At 46.3% G+C, this 23,573-nt stretch overlaps 1 protein-coding gene across 1 annotated transcript in view; it reads right to left on the bottom strand.

Annotated features, from left to right (window-relative positions):
• The window catches only part of LOC147102876 (dynein axonemal heavy chain 17-like), a 908,504-nt gene that overhangs the window by 430,454 nt on the left and 454,477 nt on the right, over positions 1-23,573 (bottom strand). The window contains exons 36-38 of the mRNA XM_085963770.1: positions 19,055-19,162; positions 8,356-8,487; positions 3,195-3,355 (exon numbers count right to left, since the gene is read on the bottom strand). Coding sequence (XP_085819896.1) covers positions 3,195-3,355; positions 8,356-8,487; positions 19,055-19,162 — 401 coding nt within the window. The remainder of the gene's footprint in view (positions 1-3,194; positions 3,356-8,355; positions 8,488-19,054; positions 19,163-23,573) is intronic.

Below are 23,573 nucleotides of genomic sequence, written 5' to 3'. Positions count from 1 at the left end.
AGGGATGGGCACTAAATGCAGGCCTAGCCAGCCAGCGATGCCCACATCCCATCAATGAATAAAAAAAAAAGGTAAGTACAGGTAAGTAAAAGTGCTTTACACACTTTAGACACACCAAACACACTTACCTTTGCATTCATGCACCCATCACTCACCTGAACACCAACATCACGACCCCTCCAACTCCTTCAACCCGACGGCCCTCCTGCTCTAACCTGGCATGGTTTGGAGCCATCGGGAATCCCACACGACACCCCTCAAAATAGGGATTAGGCTAAAAACTGCCTGTTAACTACCTGTTAACAGGCAGTTAATTGGCACTAATCCCTTCCCGCCTGGGGTCGGTGGGTCCCAGTGCGGGGCGGGTACCCGCCGCCTCTGAAACTTGCGTGGAGCGGGGTTTTGGGCGGGATGGTGTCGGGACCCCCGAATTCGGGATTTCCCCCCCCCCCACACGCCTGAAACCCCGCCTGACGGCTCCAGGAAAATTGACCCCAAAGAATCTGCAAAGGGATATAGATAGACTAAGTGAGTGGGCAGTAAAGTTGCAGATGGAGTATAATGTAGGGAAATGTGAGGTTATTCACTTTGGTAGGAAGAATAGAAAAACAGAATATTTTTTAAATGGTGAGAAACTTTTAAAATTTGGTGTTGAGAGATTTGGATGTCCTCGTGCAAGAAACACAGAAAGCTAGCATGCATGTACAGCAAGCAATAAGGAAGGCAAATGGCATGTTGGCCTTTATTGCAAGGGGGTTGGAGTATAAGAGTAAGGAAGTCTTGCTACAATTATACAGGGCCTTGGTGAGACCACACCTGGAGTACTGTGCAGTTTTGGTCTCCTTATCTAAAGAAGGATATACTTGCCTTGGAAGCAGTTCACTAGATTGATCCCTGGGATGAGAGGTTTGTCCTTCGAGGAGAGATTGAGTAGATTGTGCCTTTACTTTCTGGAGTTTAGAAGAATGAGTGGTGATATCATCGAATCATATTCTGAGGGGGATTTACAGGGTAAATGCTGAGAGGTTGTTTCCCCTGGCTGGAGAGTGTAGAACTAAGGGGCATAGTCTTAGGATAAGGGGTTGCCCATTAAAGACTGAGATTTCTTCACTCAGAGGGTTATGAATCTTTAGATTTCTCTACCCCAGAGGGCTGTGGATGCTGAGTCGTTCAGTATATTCAAGGCTGAGATAGATAGATTTTTGGATTCTAGAGGTATCAAGGGATATGGGGATCAGGCAGGAAAGTGAAGTTGAGGTCGAAGATCAGCCATGATTTTATTGAATAGCGGAGCAGGCTCGAGGAGCCATATGGGCTACTCCTGCTACTAATTCTTATGTTCTTATGGTAGGACTGTGGTGAGAGGAGGGGGAAAAGCAAGAGGTGCATGCTTATACCATGTGCAGCTTATAAATCAGAAGAGATTGTGGGATGAAGGGGAAGTGGGATGTGAAAAGGAGGATTATGTATGAGGATATCGGCATCTTGTATACTTTCAGCCCTGCAACTAGCCACAGGCTTAACGATGCCCCTGCCAAGAATGGCCAATACCGTCTCCTCCATGGGGGTGAGGTTATGCAGGCGGGCCTGTCCCCGCCGGTTAGGTCCTGCTGGCTCCGGTTGTGAGCCACCTTTTCCTGCAAGAGAAAGGGAAGTGTGTCAGTGGGTGTGGTGCAATGTGTTTGAGTGATATGTCTGTCATGGTTGAATAGTTGACAGTGTGTGCAAGTTGTGAGATGTGGGTGTGAGGCTTGCAGCAGTCATAAGTATGTGAGGGTGAGTTGAAGCAATGAATGTGAGGTATGAGTCATGTTTGGTTTAGATTATTAGTAGGTGAGTGTTGGGGGCGTGGTACATTGAGCAGTGTGTGAGGCTCGTAGTAGAGATGGTGGGATATGGCATTTTAAGGTGAATTCACTGATCTTGACCAATCATGTGTGGTCATTAAACTTCTTCCTGCACTGCATCCACATCCTCGGGGCTAGACTGCTGGCATTCACTACATTGGCTATCTGCTTCCATTGGACTGTATACTGTTGCGTGCAGGCCCTCCTGGCCCCGTGTGGAAACAGCACCTCTCTCCTCGAGTTGACCTCCTGCACCAAGAACTCCAGTGCTGCATCGGAGAACCTAGACGCACATTCTCTCCCCTGTTGTGACATGACTTTTCTTTTCTCCTTTTCTCACTGTTTTCCCCAGGCACCTTTAAGAGGTGAAGACTGTCTTTAAGTAGTGCAGGCTAGCTTTAAGTGGTGGTAGCCTTGCATGAACTTGGACCCCCTGCTGAGCATTCAGCCACTCAGCAGCACGTTCCGCGCTGGGCTGAATGCTGCAATCATAAAAATAAGCAGGCGGCACGAAGTTTGAGCACTGCCTGTATTTCTCTGAACGGGTGCGGTTTGATCGCACGTCGCGATCCCCGTGTCTGTTTTCAGGGGCTAACGAATTTCTAGGCCCTGGTCTTTCTATTTTTCATTTCAATAAATTTCTTCACACATCCCTCAAAATAGCCTTCAAGAAAATATTTTTTCTTCCACTGCTTTCTTTTTTAGTTCCGCTTCTAGCAATTTTCTTCTCCTGCTTTACTTTTCAGATACACTTCCAACTTTCCCCACCCAGCCTTCCTTTCCCCGGCCCTTTCATTCTGCCCTTGTCATCCTTTTGACAGTTTCCTGACTCCAAGGTTGGGAAATTCCTTGTAGCTGCTTCCACTCTGTCAGCATTATTTCATCGGAAATGCAGCAAAATCCCCATTTATGAATGTAAACAGGGTTTTCCCCGCACTTCCGGAAAAGTAATGCTGATGGAGTAGAAGCAGTTCCAAGGAATTTCCCAGTCTAAATCTCTCAACTCCATAACATATTCTTAGGTCTTGCAGCAATGATAAAAAGCCTCCTGCCAAGTGATCGTCTGAGACTCCATGCTCAGGGTAAAGAAATCATTCTTACGTAAGATTGTTCATACCGTATCTTTCTATTGTTACTATCCATGTGAGAAGATTCTTGACTATTGCATCTGTGACCATGAATTCTTGTGATTTGTTCTAATACTGTCTTGTTCACTGGCCTCCAGCTGGGTCTCCAGGCCTACCATTTTTTGGGGAATCCTCAGTAAGGCTATTCTGGTATATCTTCCTGTGCAAAGTTATTTGCAATACCCCAAGAGCAGACAAAGGAAATTTAAATTTTCAATACCTATCTGTAAGTGGAGTAATAACCAATCGAGGAGTGTTGCCTAGGTATTCATAAGAATATTTGAACTGCGCATCGCAAATGTTAGCAAAACAGTGCTGCTTCTCATCATCCCAGCGATGTCTTAGCTGAGACTGCCAAGTAAATGCCTGGACATTCTCCACCTGCAAAAAAAACCCGATATTCATCAGTATTATTGTACAGTTTTATTTATGCATTCACTGATTGGTGAGTAATTTTTGCTAGTGTAAAGATCTCAACTTATTATTTGTTGATATGCAGCTTGCCACCCCTTATTTTATGGAATAATTCTTGATTATTTTTGGAAGCTATCATTGTATAATTTTATGAAGCTATGCTTAAAGCAGTTATAAACCTCATTCTTACCCAGGAAAAGGATGCTATGGTATGATATAGTACAGAAGGAGGCCATTCAGTCCATTGTGTCTGTGCTGGCTCTTTGGTAAAGCTATCCAATTAATCCCACTTCCCTGCTCTTTCCCCATAGTCCTGTAATTTTTTTCCCTTCAAGTATTTATCCGATTCCCTTTTGAAAGTTACTATTGAATCTGCTTCCACCACACTTTCAGGCAGCGCGTTCCAGATCATAATATGTTTCCTAATGTCATCTCTGGTTCTTTTGCTGACCCTTCTGCCACTGGAAACAGTTTCTCCTTATTTACTCTATCAAAACCATTGATGGTTTTGAACAACTCTATCAAATCTCCTCTTAACCTTCGCTGTTCTAAGGAGAACAAACCCAGGTTCTCCAATCTCTCCACATAACTGAAGTCCCTCATCCTTGATACCATTCTAGTAAATCTCTTCTGCTCCCTCTTAAAGGCCTTGACATCCTTCCTAAAATGTGGGCCCAGAATTGAATACAATACTCCAGCTGAGGCCTAACCAGTGTTTTATAAAAGTTCAGCATAATTTCCTTGCTTTTGTACTCTATGCCTCTATTAATAAAGCCAAGGATCCCGTATGCTTTTTTAACAGCCTTCTCAACTTGTTCTGCCACCTTCAAAGATTTGTGTACATACACCCAGGTCTCTCTGTTCCTGCACCCGCTTTAAAATTGTACCATTTTGATTATATTGCCTCGCCTCATTCTTCCTACCAAAATGTATCACTTCACACTTCTCTGCTTTAAATTTCATCTGCCATGTGTTTGTCCATTTCACCAGTCTGTCGATCTCCTCCTAAAGTCTGTTACTATCCTTCTCATTGTTTACTAAATTTCTACATTTTGCATCATCTGCAAACTTTGAAATTATACCCTGTATACCAAAATCCAGGTCATTAATATATATCAAAAACACCAGTGGTCCTAATACCAACCCCTGAGAAACACCACTGTATACTTGCCTCCAGTCTGAAAAACAACCATTCACCACTACTCTCTGCTTTATGTCCCTTAGTCAATTTTGTATCCATACTGCCACTGTCCCTTTAATCTCATGGGCTTTAATTTTGCTAACAAGTCTGTTATGTGGTACTTTATCAAATACCTTTCGAAAGTCCATATACACATTAACTGCACTACCCTCATCACCCTCTCCATTACTTCATCAAAGAACTCAATCAAGTTAGTCAAACACAATTTGCCTTTAACAAATCTGTACTGACTTTCATTTATTAGCCTATACTTTTCGAAATGCCAATTAATTTTCCCCCCGATTATTGTCTCTAAAAATTTCCGCACCACTGACATTAGGCTGACTGGCCTGTAATTGTCGGTTTTATCCCTATCCCCTTTTTTGAACAGGGAAGTAACATTTGCAATCCTCCGGTCCTCTGGCATCGCCCCCATATTTAAGGAGCATTGGAAGATTATTTCCAGAGCCTCTGCAATTTCCACCTTTACTTCCCTCAGCAACCTAGGACACTGGGTGACTTTTCTACTTCAAGTACTGTCAACCTTTCAAATATCTCCTCTTTATCTATTTTTACCCTATCCAATATAACTATTGCCTCCTCCTTTACTGCTACATTTGCAGCATTCTTTTCTCTAGTGAAGACCGATGCAAAATATTCAATTAGTACCTCAGCCATATCCTCTGCTTCCACCAGAAGATCTCCTTTTTTGTCCCAAATCGTCCCCACCCTTCCTTTGACTACCCTTTTACTATTTATATGCTTATAAAAGTCTTGCGGGTTTCCTTTTATGTGAGCCATAATCTATTCTCATATTCTCTTTTTGCCCCTCTTATTCCAATTATTAGATCTCCTAACTTCTTTCTGTATTCAGCTTGGTTCTCTACTGTAGTATGAATCATACATTTGTCATAAGCCTCCTTTTTCTGTTTCATTTCAATCTCTATGTCATCCAGGGTGCTCGTGGGAATGTGTCTACTCTGCACCCAAATCATCTCGCCCTTAAAGGACTTCCATTGTTCAATAGCAAAATACTGTGGATGCTGGAAATCTGAAATAACAACAGGAAACTCTGGAAAAACTCAGCAGGCCAGGCAACATCCGTGGAGAAAGAAACAGAGTCAACGTTTCGGGTCGAAACCCTTCTACAGAACTGAGAAAAAAAGGCAGGAAATAAAAAGACTGTTGTTATTTTGGATTTCCAGCATCTGCAGTATTTTGCTATCGTATTAGTGTTTGGTTCACTGCCACCCCTCTTCTAGGAATGCCCACCTTGAAGAAGTTCTGCTCTTCTCTTTGACGGGATCTCCGTTTGGCTCTTCAACCTTGTTCATCTTCATTGCTTTCAGTTTCCCTCTCGTGTTTGATCAGGTATCTGCCAAGACTCGGTTTCACAGCCACATCATTTTCCTCAGCAACTGTCTCTGGTTCCGACTTATTCCATGTGGATTTCAACTAAACTTCCACCCTTCGTGTTTCGGATCCACCCAGGATTAATCTTTTCATTTCTTGCCTTCTTTGCTCAGTTCTGTAGAAGGGTTTCAACCCGAAATGCTGACTCTGTTTCTCTCTCCACGGATGTTGCCTGGCCTGCTGAGTTTTTCCAGCGTTTTCAGTTGTTATTTCCCATTGTTCAATTACTGTTTTGCCTTCCAATTTTTGATTCCAATCCACCTGGACAAGATCCATTCTTAACTCACTGAATTTAGCCCTCCACCGGTTAAGTATTTTTACTCATGATTGTTCCTTGTCCTTTTCCATAACTATTCTAAACCTAATGATATTCTGATCACTGACCCAAATGCTCCCCCAGTGAAACATGCTCCACTTGCCCCACTTCATTCCACAGAATTAGATCCAGCACTGCTTCCTTTCTCATTGGGCTGGGAGCAGACTGATCAAGAAAGTTCTCTTGTGCACATTTCAGGAATTCCTCCACCTCTTTGCCCTTTACACTATTACTATCCCAGTCTATATTGGGATAATTGAAGTCCCCTACTATCACTACTCTATAGTTCTTGCATCTTTCTGTAATTTGCCTGTAAATGTACTCCTCCATCTCCTTCCCAGTATTTGGTGGCCTATAGTATACACCCAATAGCATAATAGGTCCTCTATCATTCCTTAATTCTAACCAAATAGATGTGTCATTGACCCCCTCAGCTTCATCATCCCTTTTGAGTACTATAATATTTTCTTTGATCAATACTGCCACTGCACCCGCCCCTCACACACATCCTTTCTTTCCTTCACTATCTTTCCTGAATACCTTCTAGCCAGGAATATAAAGTTCCCAATCCTCCCCTTCTTTGAGCCAGGTCTTTGTTATTGATGCTGTATCATAGTCCCATGTGGCAGGTTGTGCCTGCAGCGCACCAACCTTATTTACCACACTATGTGCACTTAGGCACATGCACTCCAAACTCATCTTAGACTGCCTCACATTTGCTCCCTGTTTGATCCTGCCTATTTCTGAACTATTCTTTTCTCTCATGCTATTTGTTTTTACCAGTCCTCTGTGCACCTTGTTTCATCCTGGTGCCCATTCAGTTGCCAAATTAGCTTAAACCCCTTACCACACTAGTTAACCTCCCCGTGAGGACATTGATCCCAGCTCTGTCGAGGTGCAACCCATCCATCTTGAACAGATTCTTCTTGCCCCAGAACTGATTATAATGCCCCAGGAATCTGAAATCCTCCCTCCTGATCCATTTCTCCAGCCACGCATTAAACTCCTAGTATTTCTATAGTCACTAGCGTGTGGCACGGGGAGTAATCCAGTGAGGTCCTGCTTTTTAACATCCTCCCTAGCTCTTGAAACTCTGACTGCAGGATCTTAATCCTTTTCTTTCCTGTCACTGGTTCCCACATAGACCACGACTTCTGGGTGGTCCCCTTCTCCCCTCAAAATGTTCTGCAGCCTCTCAATGATTTCAACAACAACAACTTGCATTTATATAGCACCTTTACCGTATTAAAATGTCCCAAGGCACTTCACAGGAGCGTTATCAAACAAAATTTGACACCGAGCCACATAAGGAAATATTACGGCAGATGACCAAAAGCTTGGTCAAAGAGATAAGATTTTAAGGAGCGTCTCAAAAGAAGAAAGAGAGATAGAGAGGTGGAGAGGGTTAGGGAGGAATTCCAGAGCTTAGGGCCTCAGCAGCTGAAGGCAATACTGGCAATGGTGGAGTGCTTAAAATCGGGGATGCGCAAGAGGCGAGAATTGGAGGAGCGCAGATATCTCGGAGGGCTGTAGGAGTGGAGGGGGTTACAGAGTTACAGAGGGGCAAGGCCATGGAGGGATTTGAAAACAAGGATGAGAATTTTAAAACTGAGGTGTTGCTTAACCGGGAGTCATTGTAGGTCAGCGAGCACAGGGGTGATAGGTGAATGGGACTTTTTGCAAATTAGAATATGGACAGTAGAGTTTTAGATGACCTTAGGTTTATGGAGGTTGGAAGATGGGAGACCGGCCAGGAGTGCATTGGAATAGTCAAGTCTAGAGTTTAACAACGGCAGATAAGCTGAGGCAAGGCGGAGTTGAGCGATGTTGCAGAGGTGGAAATAGGCGGTCTTAGTGATGGCACGGATATATGGTTGGAAGCTCATCCTTTACTCTGGCATGAGGGACTCATGTCGGCAGTTGCAGAAATGCCTTTCTGTCCACCTGACTGCTGAATCCCTTCTAACCACTGCATTCCTACACTTTGCTGGGTCTTGCTTTTCTGTAAACAACAAATAAACACAAACATAACAAAGAAAGAAGTGCAATGCTACTTACCTTATTTATAATCATTTTGTTTACAACATCTCGAGCATGCACCTCTATTGTACAAATAGTCATGATCTTTTGCCTCTCTCCTGTTGTTAAGTTGCCAATCAGTAATGTGATAAGTGAATTCAGTTGACTGACCTTTCACAAAAAATAACAATTTAAAATAAGGATCTTTTTTAAGAAACATTGGTGAGTAAATAGATGAGCAAGACTGGTAGAAAGTGTAATGGACTTTTCATCCACTATTGTTGCTTTTCAAGTCTAATTCCTATCATAAAATGGATGAAAGGAAATACTGAAAAAAATAAGAAAAAACTTTGTTAATGATCATTAAAACTGTTGAAGCTCTATTCTGAGAAAATTGTATAAAATTCCAAACCGGGTTGGGGGTGTAAACAAAAGGTGAGCCCTGAACTCACATTCAGAATTAGTTTAGTTATATGGTTAATTTAATTAGGTATCAGCTGTGGCTCAGTGGGTAGCACTCTCGCCTCCGAGTTGAAAATATGGCACTCCCACTTACTGGGAATACAGAGAAAAAATGGGAAATAAGACCCTTGGATAATCAGGGAGGTTTTAAACAAGGAGGTGCAATCCTGAGCATGGAGCTGAAGATACAGAAGTTTTTTGAAGTTAAAAGTTGTCTAGGAAGGAAAGTAATACTAAAAACACATGTGTCATCCCACAAAAGGGACATGACAAGTGTTCAATTTTTTTTCATTTTTCAACAAGAGAAGTGATAGTAAAGAACGTACCATTTGCTTTAAATATTAACTCTGCTGTCTATAAAATAAAGTGGTTTAATAATTTTCATCAGGCTTCATCTAATGTATTTCTCAGTCTGCCTACTGAAAGGTTGAGAAGCACATATGAGATCAATACAAAAAATACAATATCCAATTAAGATCACAGGGGAATCCTATTGTTACACCCTTGAGTTATGCTATTATTTATATATCTATTATTTAATTAGATATTGGACAGTATGGGAACATTCCTGGCTGTAAAATACTCAGACTATTTACGTGACTGACCAGCACCTCTGTACACAAGAGAATATCTAAGGCAGACCCAAAACTTGTAAAACATCTTATTGATAGAGGCCTCACAGATTTGTTATATTATACCTACCACTTTACAAAACTTGCTTAAGATGCAAATAACTTTGTTTGTTCTTTCCTCCCCAAAATCTTTTATACCCAGTTAATTACATGATAACTTTTCGTTCTACTCCCATTGTAGATTTCCAGTATTTGCTTAAGGTGCAAGTACTTTATTTGTTTATTTTTCCTTCCTCCCAACCCAAAACCGTACATCTTTTTCCTCAATTATTTCCATAACTGTTAAAGATGTATTTTCTCCCCTTTATTTACAATGATGATGGATCTGTAGTTCTTGCTGAAGTTGTTGCTGTAGTGCAGCTCATGGAGTCCTTTCGAATTGTTGAATCTTCAAAGTTGAGTCTTCACTGGCCAGGATCTGAACAGGCTATGGTTTGGGACTGAATGGGCTGGATTTTACCAGCCTTGAGGAGGCGGGTTAGGAGGCGGGACTGTTGGGAAAATTTGACAAAGTGACGGTGGGTTCCGATCCCGCCATCAACCCACCTCCACGCAACCTTGCCAGAGGCGGGCTTGCAGAGTCCGTTTCGGTCGTGCCTCCAGGCGGTGGGATAGACCCTTAAGGCACTTAACTACCACTTAAGTGCCTCTATAATTCCATTTTGAGAGGCCTTTCAAATGTTGCCACATTTCCAGCGTGCTGCACGTCTCTCCTGAAACACGCCAGCTAATCCTGTCGGGTTGACAAGTGGCTGGCTTCCTAACAGCTGCAGCTCCACCATCTCAACAAGGATCAGTTGCAGGTGGTATAACTTTGTTTTTTCAGGTCTTGGAGAACTTTTTGCAGGTCGATTGATTTTGGATGTGGTGAAGCAGAGATCCATCTCCACTGTGACCTCCTGGGAAAATCCTCTCCCCACATTGACTGAGTACTTCCTCAACTGAGGTATTTACCAGCAGCATAGGAACCATTTATTTCCTTTCATCCTGGACCTCAGATTCAGACGAAGAGCAGCCGCGACAGCAGCAGAACCAGGAACAACAGCTGCAACAGCAGCAGCAACAACAGGAACGCCAACCTGCTGCTCACCCACCTGATGGTGCGCAGGGCAGAAGGCGCCAGCACAGGGAAGCACGTCGCCGCAGGAGATACCCCCAAAACAGGGTTTACAGGCTGAGGGTGAGCTTCCTCAACATGAGTGAGCAGCAGTGCCAAAGGAGGCAGAGACTTTCGCGAGAGGTAGTCGGTGACATCTGCGCAATGCTGCACCAACACCTGGAGCCCAGAGGAGCAGGTGGACACCCCTTACCAGTGGCTGTCAAAGTCACCACCGCACTCAACTTTTTTGCTTCAGGCTCCTTCCAGGGATCATCAGCAGACATCAGCGGCATCTCTCAGTCAGCCGCACACTTGCATCACGCAGGCTACTGATGCCCTCTTTGCAAAGGCGCACAATTACATACACTTCTCCACGGATCAAGCAAGTATAACCGCACATGTGGTTGGCTTTGCAAATATGGCAGGCTTGCCAAGGGTGCAGGGCATCGTAGACTGCACACATGTGGCCCTTAAGGCACCCCATCACAACCCAGCTCTTTTTGTCAATCGCAAGAGCTTCCCCCCTCAACGTGCAGCTGGTGTGTAACCACAAGAAGGCCATTTTGTATGTACCCTGGCAGTTGCCATGACTCGTTCATCCTGCGGCAGTCCAGTGTGCCTCCACTCTTCAATCTGCCAAACCAACTTTCGGGATGGTTGCTTGGAGACAAGGGCTATCCCCTGAAGACGTGGCTAATGACACCGTTCAGGAGGCCATCCAACGAAGCTGAGGAGCACTACAACTCCAGCCACATTTCGACCAGATCCATCATCGAGCAAACCATCAGCTTGCTGAAGATGCGATTCAGATGCCTTGACAGATCAAGTGGAGCCCTGCAGCACTAAGCAGCCTCCAGAATCATCGTGGTCTGCTGTGCACTGCACAACAGCACACAGCATCGTGGCTTGCAGCTGCCTGAGGAACAAGTGGTTCAGTGCATAGCCTCCTCAGATGAGGAGGAGGATGAGGAGGAGGAGGAGGAGAACGAGAAAAATGACCTTGCGGAAGTGCATCAACCAGCTGCAGCAGCATGCGAGCACATTGCTGCCCGTGATGCAAGGGATGCACTCATCTTGGCCAGGTTTGCTTAAGTTGCCCATTCAAACACATGTGCCTGGCACCTTCTTACCACACCATAGACAATGGACAAGAACCTGTGGCTTCCTATCACTCTGACCACCATCATGACAAATACAATTCGCCCTGAGCCCTCAATGTGGAACTTCCATTTCCGAAATGATAGAGTCCAGAACTTCAACAGTTTGCCATCACTTCATTTTAATACATTGACTAAAGGATGGCATTTAACAATTAAACACAACAGAACACCCAATTGACTACCCTTGTGACTACTTGTGCTTTATCTTCCTCTTACGCATGCTCCTACGTGGTGTTTCCCCTGTGGCTTCAGCAGATGTGGAGGCCCCTTGCTCACTCTCATGCTGCTCCTGCTTCGACACCTTTGGCGGGCTTCCTTTGGGGTTGTGAGCCTGTGAGGGCTCACCAACAGTCTGCTCCTCCTGCGGCTGTACAGGGGCTGAGACCCCATCTCAGTTGGGTGAGGATTCTGGTGGGGCTCTGACCAAGGGCACTTGGAGAGGAGCCCCCACTTCCTTGTTCTCTGCCACCAACATCCCTCTCATGGGTCAGCCCCACTTCAGAGCTATCGGTGGGGCATGAGGACCCATTTCTGCACCGGCAGACCTACTTCCATGAAGGTCTGGTTTCTCTGATCAATAGCTGTCCATCGCTCCTCCAGAGATGTCAGCCTATTCTGAACATTCACCATGTTTTCCACACTCTGGCGACTTAGCTCCTCCATGGCCGTAACCATACTCTCCTCTACCGTAGCCATCCTTTCCATGGAGGTAGCCATCCTTTCCACAGAGTTTGCCATCCTTTCTGCGGTGATGTGTTCATGTGCCAATGCCTCCACAAAGGCTCTGCTCATGTTAGCGTTGGACTGCTCCATCTGCTCCACACTCAGTGACCCTGGAGACAAAACCTGCCAGAGACTCCTGCACCTGTTCCTAGAGTTCCAGCACCGCTCTCCTTCTGGATGGACCCGGAGGCACAGGGTCGACATGCAGCTGAGCAGAGCTGGGAGTGCCCGGCGGCCTCCGACGAGGACTCTCCACTGCTGACCCTGTCTCCACCATCTGCTGATGCTCACTTGTGAGTTGTGATACACCAGGTGACAACACTATTCTATGTCCCGAAGTTCCCACCAAGGTGTGCGTATCTGCGCTGGTGCTGGGTGCGCTTAATTCTGCTGACACTGCACCCTCAGAGGTTGCAGGTTCCTCTGAGGAGTCATCTGACTCAGCCTCTTCCTCCTGGACAGTGGGGAGGGGGGCTGTCGATGGTCCTGTGGGGGAGTAAAGGCATGAGTTAGACATGTGATATAAATGTAGCATGCACATGGAATAGTACAGATGATCATAAGTCAATCTGTTTGAGCATCAGAAGCCATATCAGTCACTCATGCAATGTCAATGAGAGAGATGCAAAACTATTCTGTCACCAGCTTGCTCTGATGTGTCCGTCCCTCCATCCCCCACTTCCACATCCTCCTCTGCGCCAATGATCTCTAAGGCTGCCTCCTCTGCGCTGGGCAGATGGGCTATTGAGGGTGACCCTCCTCCAGTCTTCGTCCTTTCCCTCTTATTGTCGGCTCGCTTTTCCTGCAATGAGGGACACAAGTGGAGTTTGAGTGAGAATGATGGCGTGATTGTAGATAATCCATAGCATAGATGCTTAGAAGGACACAAAGATGGAGTGAGGTCCCAATACTAAGGGCCCTCCCTGTCTGTTGTTAGTTGTTGTCATAGCATAACAGTGATAGGGAGTGTGAGGGCCGCATAGTCGAATAGTTAAGTGATTGTGCACATAGAGAGAGAGGGAATGGTTAAGGGTACAAGGGTTATAAGGGTAAATTGGGATGTCTAGGAGTAGGTTGACAATGCTGAGTGATGGTGCTGAGAGGAGATGGGGAGCAGAATGAGAGTAAAGGTGATGGTATACTCACTTTGCCTGTTCAGACAAGGTCATTGAACCTCTTTTGGCACTGCAGCCAGGTTCTGCTGCACATCGATCTGGAACTGACCTCCTGGGCAACTTGCAACCACACAGCTTTGGTCTGCTGGGGAGGTTTTTTCTCCCAGAGGGTGGAAACAGCACCTCCTTTTGTGCTCTGGCTCCCTCCACCAGAGCATGGAGCGAGTCATCATTCAAGCGTGGTGAGGCCTTGGGCCTTGAAGTCGACATTCCACTAGCTCCAAAAACTATTATGAAGAGAAGCAATCACAAGCGTATAGGCTGAAAATGAACCAAGGCTGCTTGGAGCCCTTAAATGCAGCAGGAGAAATGACGTCATCAGAGGCGAGTTTCAGGCTCAAAAAACTAATTGGGCCAGGGGTGCGTACACGCTGGGAATCAATTGGCCAATTAGGGCAAAATAGCTAAAAAAGCCCGCCTGACAGCGGAGACGGGAGCGGGACCCGCCAATCACCATACCCGCCCCCAACCCGCCACCAAAGGCAAAACCCAACCCAATGGCTCTAGCAACAAAGCTTAAGTACAGCGATAAAGTGCCTAATAAACATCCCCCTCTGGTCTTGGCACAAATGCCATTCTCCCTCAGTGAAACAATCAAACCTCAATCCAAACAACACCATCAGCACAGGATTTTGACTTAATATGTGATGCTGTATAAAATGCTGTATAACATAAAATCTAATTTTTGATATTTTCCTTCTGCCCTTGCCTCACATTTGTTATGTCAGAATACAGGGTGAAAACTGCAACAGTGATGAGGCATCTGTCTCACACAGACAGAAGTCAATGGGAATATAGGGGAAAACTCTTCACTGGTTGGAGTCATACCTAGCTCAAAGGAAGATTGTTGTGGTTGTTGGAGGCCAATCATCTCAGCCCCAGGATATTGCTGCAGGAGCTCTTGAGGGCCAACCATCTTCAGCTGCTTCATAAATGACCTTCCCTCCATCATAAGGTCAGAAGTGGGGATATTCGCTGATGATTGCAGTGTTCAGTTCCATTCGCAACTCCTCAGATATTGAAGCAGTCCAAGCCCGCATGCAGCAAGACCTGGCAAGTAACATTTGCGCCACACAAGTGCCAGGCAATGACCATCTCCAACCACGTCCCCTTGACATTCAACAGCATTACCATCGTTGAATTCCCCACCATCAACAGCCTGAGGGTCACCATTGACCAGAAACTGAACTGGACCAACTACATAAATGGCGTGGCTACGAGAGCAGGTCAGAGGCTGATTATTCTTTTTTTTATTCGTTCATGGGATGTGGGCGTCGCTGGCAAGGCCAGCATTTATTGCCTATCCCTAATTGCCCTTGAGAAGGTGGCGGTGAGCCGCCTTCTTGAACTGCTGCAGTCCGTGTGGTGAAGGTACTCCCAGTGCGCTGTTAGGTTGGGAGTTCCAGGATTTTGACCCAGCGACGATGAAGGATCAGCAATATACTTCTAAGTCAGGGTGGTGTGTGACTTGGAGGGGAACTTGGAGGTGGTGGTGTTCCCATGTGCCTACTGCCCATGTCCTTCTAGGTGGAAGAGGTCGCGGGTTTGGGAGGTGCTGCTGAAGAAGCCTTGGCGAGTTGCTGCAGTGCATCTTGTAGATGGTACACACTGCAACCACGGTACACCAGTGGTGGAGGGAGTGAATGTTTGAGGTGGTAGATGGGGTGCCAATCAAGCGGGCTGCTTTGTCCTGGATGGTGTTGAGCTTCTTCAGTGTTGTTGGAGCTGCACTCATCCAGGTAAGTGGAGAGTATTCCATCACACTCCTTACTTGTGCCTTGTAGGTGGTAGAAAGGCTTTGGGGAGTCAGGAAGTGAGACACTCGCCGCAGAATACCTAGCCTCTGACCTGCTTTTGTTGCCACAGTATTTATGTGGCTGGTCCAGTTAAGTTTCTGGTCAATGGTGACCCCCAGGATGTTGATGATGGGGGATTCAGCGATGGTAATGCCATTGAATGTCAAGGGGTGGTGGTTAGACTCTCGATTGTTGGAGATAGTCATTGCCTGGCACTTCTGTGGCGCGAATGTTACCTGCCACTTATCAGCCCAAACCTGAACAGCGTCCAGGTCTTGTTGCATGCGGGCATGGACTGCTTCATTATCTGAGGAGTTGTGAATGGCGCTGAACACTGCAGCGAGTGGCTCACCTCCAGACTTTCCAAAGCCTCTCCATCACCTACAAGGCACAAGTCAGGAATGTGATGTGGATACTCTCCACTTGCCTGGATGAGTGCAGCTCCAACAATACTCAAGAAGCTCAACACCATCCCGGACAAAGCAGTCCTCTTGATTGGCACCCCATCCACCACCTTAAACATTCACTCCCTCCACCACCGGTGCACCGTGGCTGCAGTATGTACCATCTACAAGATGCACTGCAGCAACTCGCCAAGGCTTCTTCGACAGCACCTCCCAAACCCGTGACCTCATCCACCTAGAAGGACAAGGGCAGCAGGCGCATGGGAACATCACCACCTCCAAGTTCCCCTCCAAGTCTCACACCATCCTGACTTGGAAACATATCGCCATTCCTCCATTGTCGCTGGGTCAAAATCCTGGCATTACCTACTTAACAGCACTGCGGAGTATTTTCACCACACGGAGTGCAACGGTTCAAGAAGCGGCTCACCATCACCTTCTCAAGGGCAATTAAGGATAGGCAATAAATGCTGGCCTTGCCAGCGCCGCCCACATCCTGTGAATGAATAAAAAGTCATTGTTGGAGGAGCAAAAGAAGTGAGGGAAGATTGTGGAGGAATTTGAAATAAAGGGTCGCCCTTTTAGAACTGAGATGAGGAGGAATTTCTTCTCTCAGAGGGTTGTAAATCTGTGAAATTCTCTGCCTCAGAGAGCCGTTGATGCTGGGTCATTAAATACATTTAAGGTGGAAATAGACAGATTTTTGCAAGATGAGGGAGTGAAGGGTTATGGGGAGCGGGCAGAGAAGTGGCTTTGAGCCCAAGATCAGCCATGATCTTATTGAATGGCGGAGCAGGCTCGAGGGACCAAGTGGCCTATTCCTGCTCCTATTTCTTATGTTCTTATGAATGTGAAGACAATGATCTTAAGTCTAGTTACCAGGTCATCTCATTTGTATACCCATAAGTATCGTCATTAGTATAAATCCTGTGTAAAATTAGGTCAGTTAACTAGAGTGCATAGACACTGGAGTGTAGCCATAAAAAAACAGTTCAGTCTGCACACATAGCACAGACTAGAGGACAACAGGATAAGGAAGTAACAGTACTTGGCTCACTCATTTGATTCTCAGATAACTTCACTGTGCTTTACATCATTTTTTTCCTCATAGTTTTCAAGAATTATGACTACAAAGAAGCAACTGCACAAAGCAGCCAGACAAACCAGAAGGGCATTGCATCAAGAAATGTGGGAGTATCTTTACCACTCAGACTGCAGCAGTTCAAGAAAGCAGCTAACCACTACTACCTTCTCAAGGGCAACTAGGGATCGGCATTAAATACTGGCCTTGCTAGCAACACCAATATCCCAAGAATACAAGTCAGTAACTGGAATAGTGTTAACTCATGTACGTGTCAGTTGGCTCTTTGGTGGCTCAGTGGGTAGCACCCTTACCCCAAGTCATAAAATTCTGGGTTGAAGCCCCACTACAACGATGAGTACACAATTTAGACTGACATTTGAGTGCAGAACTGAGGTACTGGTGTATTGTTGAAGGTGTTGTCTTTCAGATGAGATGTTAAACTGACTTATATAGCATCTTCTTGTGCCCTCAAGTACTTTACAACCAATGGATTACTTTTGAGGTTCAGTGACTATAGTTAAGAGTGCAAAATTAGCAGCAACTGCCCCATTCCCTTACCCCAAGATTGGAGGAATCATAAGTCCACCTCTTCACTGCCCAGTCCCTCAGAATCATTGCAGTGGTCTTTTAATTCAGGATAGCAGGTGGCAACTATGATTGAGCTCTTGGTTCTTATGGGATGCTGCTGTACGCAAAGTTGCTGTTTGTCTACATAACAATAGTAATCCATTGGTTGTAAATTGATTGAGGACATGCTGAACTGCTATATATACACATGCAAGTTCTTTCTTTGGGGAGTCCAACATTGCTTGACACAAAATGTCCAGGCTTGCTTGGTGATCAGAAAACTCAGGTCTGCTTCGTGATCAAAAAATTTGGGCTCTCCCTATTCCTGCTTAGCTGGTTTGTAGGAATAATTGTCTTGGAAAGCAACAATTTCAGAGGCTGTGAATAGAGAAAGCAAGGGAAGCCACCAATGCTGAAAAAAACACTGTATGCTAGTCTTGCAGGATGCAGCTAACCATGGAGTTGAGGTATAGATCAGCCATGATCTAATTGAATGCAGGTCAGGCTCGAGGGGCTGAATGGACTACTCCTGTTCCTATGCTTCTCCTTTACCTTAGGTTTCTTCAGTTCTTCTGAGATTCTCTCTTTAATATGTTGTAGACTGAGAGGGGAGAAGGTTCTTACATGTTGCTCAGGAAGATTCACCACAGATTTATAGAAGCATGCAAACTTAATCATCCAGTTACAACCTTCTCAATGTAGAAAAAATGCTAAAGGAGCAGAAATTATAATTACTAATAATAAGCAACACCATCCACAGTCGCAGTTACTAAAAGATATATTCATTTTAAAAACCATTTCAACCTGCAAAATCTTCTCTCAGTGTAAGGAAATCAGGGATAAAAGTAATTTTGGCCCGCACTTGGACACATAGCCACAGCCGCGCAGACAGCACGTACCCCAACTGGGAGGCTCGAGGCTTGTCTGAAATTGGACCTCGGGCCTCATTGTAATAATTTAGGTGAGCTGCTGGCACCTGTCATGCCTCCAGAAGCCGCTCGCCCATTGTAAATATTAAAATTCCGGGTCGCTTGCCTTGCCGGCAGTGACCCTAAGGTAAGTTCTTGGGGTGGGGAGTGGAAGGTCAATGTGGGAGGGGTGGGTATCGTAGGCTGGCATTGACCTTCATGAGTACTACACAAGAATTTAAAGTGAATTTAAAATGAGGTTCATAGCTGGGACAGGAATCAAGGCATTAACTGTCTTCAGGCATATGTCGTGCACAGCTGTCTCATTGCTGCATTTCCAATAACAGCTATAGGGTTTGAAATGACTGAGCTAGAAAAAGACCTGCCATGATGCAGGAGAGAAGATTCAATTGTTTCCTAGCAGTTGCCAGGCACACAATGAGCTTTGTTATCACTGAGTCCCGCCAGTGCCCTGAAGCAGAAGGAACCAAGGGAGACCAAATGTTGCTGGCCATTTGCAACATTTTCCCTGAAGTGGCTGATAATCCTCATTAAATGAAGGGAAAGAATGGCTGATGCCCTACTGTGTTTCAGCAAATGTTAGTCCACACTGACAAAGATCAATACCCAAACTTTGGACTAAATCTCCCAGCTGAAGATCTGCCAACAAAGTCAACAGTTCATCAATAATACTCAAAAAAGGAAAGTACTCGTAAGATTTAGCAAACCTGCTTTTTCAGATAGTCTTTCATGGCATTTTCATAACCTTCTTCCAGTTTTCCAAATGTACTGGTAACTTCTCCATTCCAAATAATCTGTGTACCAGTCAGAGCAACCTAAAATAAATATTGCAACAATATGAACATTAGATACATGTATAACCATCTACATAATTGATAATCTATAATTAATTAAGTCATGATGGAGATAGTGGAGGCAATTTAACCCTCGCCACTAGGTGCGTGTGGGGGGTACAAATTGAGCAGGTGTACTTACTGTACCTGTTGCTGTTTTAACAGTGTGCACTTTCCAGATGGAGGAGGCTCTCACTACAGGCAGGCAGTAGCCTCATGAATGGCATGTAAATTAGGTCCTATGATGCAATTAGGATCGCAATGAGATCTTAACCAAAAACAAAACAAGAAATCCCTCCCATCAGTGAACCCACTAGGTAAAACCTCATGGGATTAGTTCCACAGGCAGCGGGCTGCAGCATTTAAAGTGGTCATGAGCTCAAGGCACTTAGGCCTAGAAATCCAGTATAGCCACGTTCGGGACGCTACAGTCGGGCGGCCGCTAAAGTTTGCGCCCGGCGCAAGTTCGCGCCACCTTCGCCAATATTCAGTTGCATCGCCCCAAGAGGTTGCTGCTGCGCTAAAACAGGCGATGCACGACTATCATTAGGCGCTAAGCCGGCGGTCCGGGGCGATACCCCCGAGGGCGGGCGCAGCGCAGGTGCGGCGAGTTGCTGATTGACGGCAGACACTCTGGCGCCGGTCAGCTCTTAAAGGGGGAGGGTGGACTTGTCTGGCTGCCATGCCCTGCGCACTGCAGCCCTGAAGCAAGGCCTGACCAATGCTGGTTCATCAGTTCTATGCCCTGGACCATGGGGAAGCCCGCTATTCTTCCAAATCCCATTGTACGCTCTTGCTGCTTGTCCAGGGTCATGGGGAAGGAGATGTACTGATGTCTCCTTCTGAAAAGGGCATTGTTCACCTGTCGGTTGCAGCAATGTACCGCGAACTGGGAGATGTTGGCAATGTCCCCAGTAGCGGATTGAAAGGAGCCGGTGGCATAGAAGTTGAGAGCCACCGTCACCTTCCCTGCCACCGACAGAGCCGTCCTGCTCCTCAGCAGTGGCTGCAGATCTCTGCGAAGCAGGTGGCAGATCTCAGTGACCACTTCCCTTCTGAATCGCAGCCTCCGAACACACTGCTCCTCAGACATGTTCAGATATGAGAACTGCTGGCGGTATACCCTGGGTGGGTAAGGCCTCCTGTGCCGACACTTGTTGGCCCTTCTCCGTCTGGCCATGACTGGCACTCTCTCACAGCGTCTCTGATCCCTTTGAATGCAATGCAGAAAGCCAACGTTTCCACCCATTGTAGCCCCCATTACAGTATATGTGGTGATTCAAGGCTATGGCACTGAAAGTGAAATCCAAGTGCAAAGCTCTGGCCTGAAGCCAGAAGTACCTGTGCGAGCGCTGAGTCAAAGCAGAAAGCTCTCTGCCTTTGTCTCTCACACAGAAGGATTGGCACAAAATGGCTGTCACTTATAATGCAGGAGGAGTCCCCTTTAAATAGCGCCCCCCGCACCGACTGGGAACCGTTCCCCTCTACCAGTCGTTGGGGGCGCCAGGCGCAAAGAAGGGCAGCGCCACTGAAGTTCCGGTTTGGGGCGCACAAAGGGCGTTGCACGATGAAATGACGTCAGGATCTGCACGCGCAGCTGAGCGCGCGCAAAGACTTTGCGCCGACGCTAAATCTCTAGTGAAGTTGGGGAGAGGCGCAGATCGCACTGCGCCCGGCCGCTAGCTGCCTAGCGCCCAACATCTCCTCCTCCTAAGGCGCTACCGGCTGGCGCAAGCAACTGAATTTCTAGGCCTTAGATCAGTGACATTTGTGTGCTTATATAATTCTGGTGAATCTGCATTGTACCCTCACAGAATCACAGAAACCCCACAGTGCAGATAGAGGCCATTTCGGCCCATCGAGCCTGCACCGACACATATCCCACCCGATCCCCGTAACCCCTACACCAACACATATCCCACCCTATCCCCGTAACCCCACGTATTTAATCCCCCTAACACTAAGGGTCAATTTATCATAGCCAATCAACCTAACCCGCACATCTTTGGACTGTGGGAGGAAACCGGAGCACCCGGAGGAAACCCACGCAAACACGGGGAGAATGTGCAAACTCCACACAGACAGTCGCCCGAGGCCGGATTCGAACCCGGGTCCCTGGCGCTGTGAGGCAACAGTGCTAACCACTATGCCACCGTGCTGCCTCAAAGGGCAATATATCTTTCCTGAGGTTCGATTGCCAAAACTGAATGCAATACTCCAGATTAGGTCTGACCATGGCTCTGTACAACTGAAGCATCACTTCCTCACTTTTGAATACAAAAGGTCAACATTTCATTAGCATTTTTGAATACTTTTTGTTCCTGTGCACTAGATTTTAGTGATTTGTGTACATGAACACCCAAATCCATTCTCTTTTTCTTTAAGTATCTCCAGTTCATCTTTTGAACCAAGTCTTAAGGGTTGCTGCTTGAACTCAAAATCTGCTAATACAATTCCAAGTGCACAATCAGTCCCTGATGATAGGTTCTAGTAACTTCCCCACAATTGACATTAAACTGACAGGTCTGCAGTTTCCTGCTTTCTTCCTCCCTCCCTTCTTAAATAATTGAGTTACATTTGCAATTTTCCAATCCAAAGGCATGTTGGACATCCTTGAGAAATTAGAGAGACAGTGGCCTAGAAATTGGGTCACCAGTTTGCGCTGATGTGCTGGCAAAAAAATGAAGGTTGTCACTCTAGCGCCCTTCTCAGGTGCGGGACTTGGCGGCCGCTATTTTGGTGAGGGTCTTAGCACTGCCATTAGCAGCGCTAGTTCTGGACATGTAAATGAAGAGAGCGTGACATTGCCGACTTAACGTCATCTCAGTGATCTTCGACCTTAGCGCTGAGTTCAGCCCTGGGTCCTAAGCTCGCTCTGAAAAACCGAACATTCAGCAGACTGACAGAGATGCTTTCATCACCTCTTAAAGGGACACACACATCTTTCAGGTAAGTTTGCATTTAAGCTTGGACTGGATTTTTTTTATGTTATTGAAGTAGTGGCTTGGTGCAATACATGTTAAAAGTTTTAAGTGTGCAGGGAGTGAAGGTGGATACTTGCAAGGCCTCAGATGGTAAAGGAAGGCCTCTGAGAAGATAGAAAATGCAGGAAATACTCAGCAGGTCAAGCAGCATCTGTGGAGACAGAAATAGAGTTCACATCTCAGGTCGAGATGCTGCCTGACCTGCTGAGTATTTCCAGCATTTTATGCTTTCATTTCAGATTTACAGCATCCACTTGCAGAGGGAAGAGGAAGACACAGAAGAGGAAGACGCAGAAGATGAGGAAGCAGAAGAGGAGGAAGCAGAAGAGGAGGAGGTAGAAGGAAGGATGCAACCCAGACAGCCCCTTTCTGGCCGGGATATCGGGATGGAATCATCCGTCTGCGGTACCAGTGACCACATCCTCAATTCCCCTTTCAACATTTGTCCCACACACTTCCCTTCCTTCCGTTACTGACCATCACAGCATCCTCTTGGCCATGATGAAATAAAAGCCACCACAAAGCAACCTTTCCAATCCAACATTATCCATCTATCCATCTAATATGACATCAAGAAATCAACTTATCATCCTTATGCATTCCCCTTAGTGACTGTCTTGTGTGCCTTTGCCTAACCTTACTGATGTCACGCAGTGCTACCCCAGTGGCTGCAGTATAGCTGGTGGAAGGCTGCTGACTTTCAGTGGGGGACGCTGCAAATGGCCTTGCTAAGTGACCTTGAATTGCTAGTGGCTGGGAGTGTCAAACCGAGTGACGAAGTTTCTTCTTCTTCATTCTCCTCTCCTTCTTCTTGGTCAACTACTGTCTTAGCAGGCTACATTTCTTGGGTGTGTGAAATGAGGAAGGCACAAGGGTGGAGTTGTGGTGAGGAGAGGGCGGGAAAGCAAGAGGTGCATGCCAGAAGGAGGAAGACGCATGAGGATACCAGTTTCTTGTATCCTTTCTGTCCCGCCGCTGGCCAAGGGCTCAGCCATGCCCCTGCCAAGAATGGCCTGCCCCATCTTCTCCATGGGAGTAAGGTGAGGCTAGGAATGGGAGGTGTGCCTCATGATTGGTACAGATTGCTGGTAGGTGAGTGATTTGGAAGGGTGGCGGGTGGAGTCGTGCATATTGAGCAGTATGTGAGGCTAGTGGTGCAGTTGGTAGGAGACTGCTTTCGAAGATGCATTCACTGACCTTGGCCAGTGGTCTGAGGTCATGAAGCTTCTTTGGGCACTAGAGCCAGATGGTGGGGGCGACACTACTAACAGTAACGGCCTCAGTGATGTGGTCCCACATCATTCTTTCTAGAGGACCTCCTGGCTCCTGTGGGTAGAAGTCCTCTCTTGCAGTGTTGACTCCCTGCACAAAGCTGGAGTGCTGTGTGCGAGACCCTGGGTGCCCCCTCC

The sequence above is a fragment of the Somniosus microcephalus genome, chromosome 21 (genome assembly GCF_052327205.1).
Source record: "Somniosus microcephalus isolate GS21.2 chromosome 21, FLI_Smic_1.0, whole genome shotgun sequence".
Classification (NCBI taxonomy): Eukaryota; Metazoa; Chordata; class Chondrichthyes; order Squaliformes; family Somniosidae; genus Somniosus; species Somniosus microcephalus.
The sequence above is the reverse complement of the archived record's forward strand: the minus strand, read 5'-3'. Positions and strand labels throughout refer to the sequence as shown.